At 41.3% G+C, this 8,082-nt stretch overlaps 1 protein-coding gene and 1 long non-coding RNA gene across 8 annotated transcripts in view; one reads left to right on the forward strand and one right to left on the reverse strand.

Annotated features, from left to right (window-relative positions):
- The window catches only part of LOC146966996 (receptor-type tyrosine-protein phosphatase mu-like), a 196,180-nt gene that overhangs the window by 28,093 nt on the left and 160,005 nt on the right, over positions 1-8,082 (reverse strand). For 4 of the 7 annotated variants that reach the window (XM_085763828.1, XM_085763832.1, XM_085763830.1 and 1 more), the window contains 3 exons: positions 7,589-7,663; positions 5,497-5,523; positions 1,427-1,617 (listed from right to left, as the gene is read on the reverse strand). In XM_085763828.1, the coding sequence (XP_085619954.1) occupies positions 1,427-1,617; positions 5,497-5,523; positions 7,589-7,663 (293 nt within the window). The remainder of the gene's footprint in view (positions 1-1,426; positions 1,618-5,496; positions 5,524-7,588; positions 7,664-8,082) is intronic. The other 3 variants (XM_085763829.1, XM_085763831.1, XM_085763834.1) reach the window with 1 other exon arrangement.
- Positions 4,938-5,955, forward strand: LOC146966997 (uncharacterized). The gene is made up of 3 exons (XR_015034550.1): positions 4,938-5,078; positions 5,386-5,611; positions 5,816-5,955. It is a non-coding gene; the product is annotated as an uncharacterized LOC146966997 (long non-coding RNA).

Consider the following 8,082-nt stretch of genomic DNA (forward strand, 5'->3'; position numbering starts at 1 on the left):
CATTGTAAAAGTAGTTTATCTGAACCTGATGCTGCTCCACCTTAGGAACCCTCACAAACACCATGGTAACCATCCTTGACACCTGTGTGCGATTTGTGGTTGTTTTTGTTGTGTTTGTGTAACAATGCAAAGGACATCAATTAGTGACTCCCTAGTGTCACTGATTGATGTGCCATCCTAACGACCAAGTAGCCTAGCAACCACACAGGAACACCTTTGGAGGCAGCTGTGGTCCTTTTCACAGCTCAGAAGGACCGATGGCTGTTCATCACACACATCTGACACATCAGGCTCAGGTGTCTCCAAACTCTGATCTTTCATCTCATGTGACATGTTGTTGCTGCACATGAACTAAGTCTGTAACTAAAACCTTTTATTTCATAATAGTTTATAATAACATAATGGCATCAGGCTCTTTATCACATCAACAACAGCAGCGTCCACTTCTCCCTGACCTTCCATCACTGGTCAGAACAAAGTAATGATGGCGTTTTGCCCTGAGTCTCACTCTCTGTATTGCTTGTCATTACTAGGAAAATTAACCTATTATGAAACTCTTGCAACCGCCTCCCACTACACAACAAGACCTAGTTTAGTCTCTGCCTGGCCCTCCTCTGGTTGGATGCTGATTCTGTCATTACAGTGTCATCTGACAAGATCCACAAACACATCAGTTAATTAAGTCAGAGACTGTGCCGTGACTTCAGCTGTGTTTACTGTAAAATTATCGTTTTGTGGCGTTTCAGTGTCAAAGTGTTTATTTCTTAGGAGGGCTTTTTAAAGCTGTGCTGAAATAACAGTATAGTCTCCAGTTGTTGGTGTTTCTAATAAATTCAGCTGAGCTAAGGCTCAGAGCTAAACATTCTTATAACACAAATAACGTATGCTAGGGCCAGTGACACTCTGCCTAGGTAAAGATTTGATCATAATTTGAATTTAAATTGAATTATTTCTAGACCACATGAATGTGCTAAATCTTGCAGACCCTCACATCTGAATGTGTAGGCTATTAAAATGAGCAAATATGTAAATTACTTCATTTTTGTAATGTGCATAACTTTATTTTTCAATAAATAATCATCAGAAGGATGTCTTTATCTTCTGCTTGAGCACCTGGCTCTAAAATGCTGCTGCTATTCATGTCAAGTTGTTTCTACAAATTGAACTAGCTGCTGTCACTACCTGAGGCTTCCTGTGCCCCGAGGGAGAGCAGGAGGGAACGGAGCCGCAGGTCACATGACAGCAGAGTCCATTTGTAATTGAAAGGCCAATTGAAGTGTCTTTACAATGTCACTGTTTTGTAGCTCCGCCCCCACAGTTGTCTGCACTGCACTGTGGAAAGGTGGAGGAGGGCAGCACAAAAACACAGTTTGAATTAGAGTTTATGGCCTGTTCCCAGTGTGTGTATGTGTGTGTGTGTCCTCACCTCGTACTCCTCCTTGAAGCCGTAACCCTCAGCACATTTCATCTGGGTGATGTGCTGCAGCAGGTCGGCCACCCGGATGGCCGGGTGCAGCTGCCCTGTCTGGTAGGGCAGCGCCTCCCGCTCCGACTCCCGCTGCTTGTAGTGGGACTGGACCAGGCTGCTGGTCTCACTGGTCATGGTGTGACTGTCGTCTGGGGGGAGGGGGGGGGGAGAAGACGGATCAGACTGCAGCTGCAGACACCAAAACTCACTGTGATGATGATGATGAATATGTGATGTTGAACACAAGTCCCATGACATCTCAACATGGTATGGACTGGAACACACTGAACCGGGTCAAAACACAGGACAATTTGTAGACCGTCTGGCTCCTGATACCAGGAGGTGTGGATCCTCCTGGTATCAGGTCTGGACCTGACTGGACCACAGCTCTAACCTCTAGTTAGGTTCAGATTCAGTAAATACAGACTGTAAAGACCAGCCCAGTTACAGACTGTGCAGACTGGAGTGGACTCACTGTGAGTGGGAACCACCTTCAGTTTTATAGTCAGATCATCTAGACTCAACAGTAAAGACTGAAAATCTTGTCTGACTGTCTCCTCCTCAATTGTAAGACCACTCCCACTTTTCAAACATTTCCATAAACTTTAATTCATCAAGGACCTACAATTCTTTGAAGCAAACACCAGAAATACACAAATATGAGATATGAGACTGAAGAACGTTACTTTCATTTTGTCATTGTACGTTCAAATTAGGGCCAATGAATGGCATGAATTTTTGGAAATATTGTATAGAAATTTTGGGAAAAAAACTGGTACAAATTCTCCAAAAAATGGCAAGGTTTCTAAAAAATAATAATAATAAAAAAGTTTAAAAGTTAAAATTTAAATTTTCTAGAAAATTGATAAAATTTCTCAATTCAAAAAAATTCTAGAAGAAACTGGCAAATTCTCTAAAAAAAAAAGGTTTTTAAAAAATTCTAGAAAAAGTGGTAACATTTCTAAAAAATAAAAATAATAAAATAAAGGAAAATATTATTATTATTAATAATAATTAAAATGTTCTCAAAAAAAAAATTAAAAAAAAGTTTTAAAATTCTAGAAAAAAGTGGTAACCTTTCAGGAAAAAGTTGGGGACCCCCTTGGACCCTCTCAAGGACCCCTGGGGGTCCCCGGACCCTAGTTTGAGAACCATTGCCATAAAAACACAGTCTGGTATTCATGACTAAATCATTTGAGATCACTTGTGTGTTGAGCTTTGGTAACACACAATAGAGATGATAGAAGTGATCAGATGACTGATTAGAGGCAGTAGAGGATGAGGATCTGCCCAGAGTCAGACCTGGTCTACAGCCGCAGCTACCATGTTGTTGTTACAGCAACACAAATGAATGGCACACGCATCACGTGACATCACATCACATGACTAGAGAGAGGATGGTGATTGGCTCCGTTTTCTTTTCACACTGCTGCTGAAACTATCCGTCACAAATCAATCATGTGATGAAGCAAATGGAGTTTCCATCTGAATTTATTGTAAGCGAGGAACTAAGCGCTGATCCAGATCCAGCACAGCATGGTATGAGTGCTGGTCTAGATCCGATACTGCGAGGTATGAGTACTAGTCCAGATCTAGTACAGGCCAGTATGAGTACCTGTCTGGATGTGGTCCAAGTTCTTGGAGCTGCAGTGTGAAAAGAGCAGAGTTCAGAGTCCTGGAACAGAACAAACCTCTTTGATAAACTGGATTCTACTGACCCCTGAAACCCCTCCAGGACTCTGACATGAACATTTCAACAAGTCGGCGGACACACCTTCCACTACTCTCTCTAACTCTGTTCTTATTGGCTAGCCTGGGGGCTGACTGACCAATCAGAAGCTCTCTATCCCAAACAGCCCAACCAATCAGGAGATGGGTGGTGATGTGATGGTGGTGGTGATTTGTGATAGGACGGGTGAAGCAACCACGGCAACGATGACGACGACGCATGATGCGGATGGGGTGATGGGTTGTGATGTCACAACTGCACAGAGGAGTAAAGAATGAGGCGTCGCTACGCTAACTGATGACATCACAGCAGGTGATGGGTGTGGCTCCATGCGCAGCGGTGACCCCACCCCCCAACATGATTCTCCCCCCTTTAGCCCCAAATTTAACCACTTACCATTAATGGGCACTTTACACAGAGAAAGATAAAAGAGAAGGAGAAGAGAGAGGAGACAGGGTATAAGCAACAACTTTAGTTTGGCCTGTCTGTCCTGCTTCTAACACAGCCTGAGGAGAGAGCAGCAACAAAGAGTGAGAGGTGCTAACACTGGGTTCTAAACATCCGACTTCTACTCTGAGCCTGAACTCACTGTCGTTATACTGGAACCCTGTCATTTGGATAAATATATATAATATAATATCTCTATGGGTAATTTGTCTTCTGCTGTGGTGTTTGTGTGCGTATGTTCAGTTTTTTGACCATTAGCTTAACCATGTAGCAGAATATGAACTGATTTAGTGAAAGCATAAATAATAATCTGGTCCCATCGACCTCTGCTGGTCAATGTCAACAACACTACCTGAGGAGGACGCAGCCACTTCTTCATTCAGTCTTCATTTATTAGGCTATTAATTCAAGTTACAGTAATATTAGGACTGATAAGATACTTACAATGTCCATCTGTCTGTGCTTGTGTTATATTACATTTTATAGAATGGCTATTCTATCAGCCTGGCTGTTTTTCTTTTCTTTTCTTTTTTTAAAACCAACCAACGAACAAACAAACAAATAAACAACAACAAAAGACCTGTCTAAACATCGACTAGGGCTGGTTTCAGTTCAACGAACCCTTTACCTACAAATCAGTTAGAATGAGTGAATTAGCTTTAGCTACTGAACCAGTGAGATATTATTATTTTGTTAAAAGGCAGCTTGACATTTAAATACTTAGACATAACTAATAATGTCATTTCTACAATTAATAATACTAAACAATAATCGATTAATAAATGGTTGATTCTGCATAATCTATAACTGGTTTGTTGAACTGTGTAATTTAAATACTGGTCCATTGATTAGTTTGATCAGTATAAAGCTGTAATAAATTGCCTCTAAGCTGTTAAATATTAAATTAAAACTTCAGTCTTCATTAGTGTCATAATTGTTATGAAGATGCTGTAACTAATCACTAACAACAACATCTCTTGTTATGAACCTGTTATTATATGTTACGTATTATGTTATGTATTATATTACACTCTTTAATGTTTGGCCTGTTTCAATATATATTTGATATACTGAAGTGTTATTTCCTGTAAGTTAATAGTCTGCATTAGATTGTGCTGAGGTCTAAGTTGTGTCATGGTGACAGCTGGAGCTCTGAGACACTGAATGATGTCGGCTCTAAGATTCATGTGAATGCAGAACATGTGAGACTCCATGGAGAAGAGTGAAACACAGTCCAGAGTGAGACAGACAGCTAACAGGACTCTGACTGACTCCTCTCTGGTTGTCATTGGTTTCCTCCCCCCAGTCCATGTGGCCATGTTGTGTCCATGCAGAGGTTCGAGGTCACAGACAGACGTGACGTCAACACGACACGCAAGAATGTTGTGGATGCGGGAATGAAGTGAAGACCACCGTTGTTTCCAGAGAAAACAGGTAAACAACCAAAATTCACCGATAACAAAAAAAAAAAAGAATAAATATATCAAACTATTTATCAAATGAAACGTATTCAAAAAAGAAAGTAAATCAAAAATAGAAAAACAAAAGGTACAAAAATCAAATTATCAACAAAATAAATGAAATTTATGATGAAGGATTCAAATAAACTGTAAAAATCTTCAAAAGTAGAAATAAAAAAAAGTCAAAGAACCAAAAGCAGCTGAACGAGAAGCAAGCAGGGATGGATGGAATATCACTCTCTCTTTCTCTCTTTTCTCATTCTCTCCATCCTCATCTCTAGCCTTTCACCTCTCTCTCTGTCTCTCCTGTCTGTCTGTCTCTCTGTCTCTCTCTCTCTGTCTACCTGTGCAGGTTGACTTCTCTGCCCTAGGAAGGAAAGAAAGTGTCTCACCCAGAATGGCTGTTGGTACGAAGGGGTCTGCCATCAGGATGCGTCAGCAGCAGACAGACAGAAAGACAGACAGACAGACAGACACAGAGACAGAGGTAGACAGGTGGACAGACAGGTTGAGAGAGAGACAGTCAGAGAGACGGTCAGAGAGACGGTCAGAGAGATGGTCAGAGAGACGGTCAGAGAGACGGTCAGAGAGACGGTCAGAGAGACGGTCAGAGAGACGGTCAGAGAGACGGTCAGAGAGACGGTCAGAGAGACGGTCAGTGAGACGGTCAGAGAGACGGTCAGAGAGACGGTCAGAGAGACGGTCAGAGAGACGGTCAGAGAGACGGTCAGAGAGACAGACGGGTGCACAGACAAGACAAAGGAAAAAGAAGAGCAGAAGAAGAAAGAGTCAGCTCCCTACATCTGAAAAGCCTCAGCGCAGCCGAGTCAGAGTCAGACCACCTGGATGTGAGCCGGGTCTGAGCTGGACCGTCCAGGCTACAGGTTGTCCTGACTGGACTCATGTCCAGGCTGAAGACATGTAGTTTTTTGATTGCTTACAAGCAGTGGTAAAAGCTACTATTTCAAAACTCTCAGCTTCTCAGCTAAACTGTTCAACTAATCCCCAAAACTGTTTCTCACCAACTAAACACTGTCACTAACAACAGAGAGCATTATACATAACATATATTTTATCTTTTAGGTTTGAATGTTTTTTTTTCCAGATAATAAATCAGTATTTTATCATAAAACATATTGTGTGTGATGAAATTAATGTATTCTGAATGGTAATCGGGGCGGGTCCTGATAAGTTTTGTGCTTCTCCCGTTTTCCCTTTCGGTCATGTTGCAATTAACATGTCCGAAATAAATAAATAAATAAATAAATAAATATTTAAAGTCCCCCTAAAGAGGCATATTAAAATTTGTAAAAATGCTCTGCTATGATTATTTTTTTGATTAAAATTGCTTTTCCACAAAAAGTTGTTTAAAAAAAACTCTCAAAGAGGCTAAAAACACGTCTACTATTTCTCCCTCATTGAAAAATCCAGGTTATATGAATATTCATGAGTATGCAAATCCACCACCGGTTTGCTCAGTAGCGGCGGTGTGCGTCGGCGGGGGCAGGGGAGACGAGTGATTTGCTCTGAGATTCAAACCCTGGTCTCCTACATTCAAAGCAGCAATATTACCTCTCAGCCATGTCAACCACTGTTGTTGAACATCTAGCTGCAAAAAAACAACAACGGGATTGGTTGCTAAGGATTATGATGTATTAAACCTGACTGTTTGCTGAAAAACTGAATCCAACTTTTTCAGACTCTGGCTTTGAAACTGCATTTTCAAATCTAAAATGCTCAGTTGTGCCTGCATTAGCGACTTTGCTGCCGAAATGTCTTGTAGCAGAACCCAAACACTACATTGACATTTTTTGGTTTAGGGGGACTTAAAGTACTTCAATGAGTGCACTAAATTATTGTATATTGTAATAAGAATTAATCAGCAACACATCATATTGCTTCAATTACAGCACATGTATTGTGCGTAGTGATTTACAGTTCTTCTCGAAAAATAAATGTACTTGTAAATAAAAAAGCAGAATCAATATTTTCAAAATGTCTTCATTTAACATATTGTCAATATTTTGATTTGACATTCTGTAGATTTCACTGTAGCTGCAGCAGAAATGCACAATGTTTTTTTCATCATTCTTTTGGATTGTGTTTTTAACTGTTTTGAACGAAGTGTGTTAGCGTTTAAACAATGTGCTGTAAAACTACAGTGTTTTGCAGGTGATGGACTAGTAACTGAGAGAAGAGTTCATGAACTTTGGTGAGTGTGGTCACTCAATGCATTTTGTGTTAAAGCAATGAAACCTGATTCACCAGTGCTTGTTAGCAATTGAAAACAATTGTAATAACGACAATGAGATGGTTCCTCTGTTCTCTCTGCCCCTTAGTTCTGTATGTATCACATTACAGTGTGTCTATCACAGAGAGCAGCTCCAGCCTGGTTCTGCTGGACTTGAGTCCTCATTAGAGTCTGAGGTGCATCTGGTCTGAGTGTGGACCTGATCCACCTGCTCTCTCTCTCACAGCTGTTACCTGGGTAGTAGGAGTTGGGGACGGTGGTGCTGATGGTGTTCGTCTTCAGGGTGAAGGAGGACGGAGACGACACAGCTGGACAGAGAGACAACAACAAACTGTAATCAATATGATTGATTTTTTAAAATGCTTGTTTTATTGACCAGTCAGTCTCATTAGCCTCATGTCACATAATAATGTACTAATCATAACCATGACAATAATAAAGGGACGGAGACGATAATCAACAGGAAACTGGTCCTGTTGCAGCTCCTGTGTGGTTGTGGCTGAAATCAGAGGGAAGTGAAGAAACAGAGAGCTGAGAGGAGGTGACAGCCAGAGGGAAGGTCGACTCCTCCGTCCTCTACACCTCCATCATCCCTCCATCATCCCTCTCTGTGGCCCTCGGCTGCCTCTGACAGTCACCTCATGATAAAACATGTGCTCACATCTCCTGCAGTCACTCGTCTGTGTCTTCATCCCTTCATTTCAGCGGCGGTGAGGAGGGTGAAGGT

Source organism: Trachurus japonicus, chromosome 20, assembly GCF_045865225.1.
Source record: "Trachurus japonicus isolate A0001 chromosome 20, Traja_1.0".
Taxonomy (NCBI): domain Eukaryota; kingdom Metazoa; phylum Chordata; class Actinopteri; order Carangiformes; family Carangidae; genus Trachurus; species Trachurus japonicus.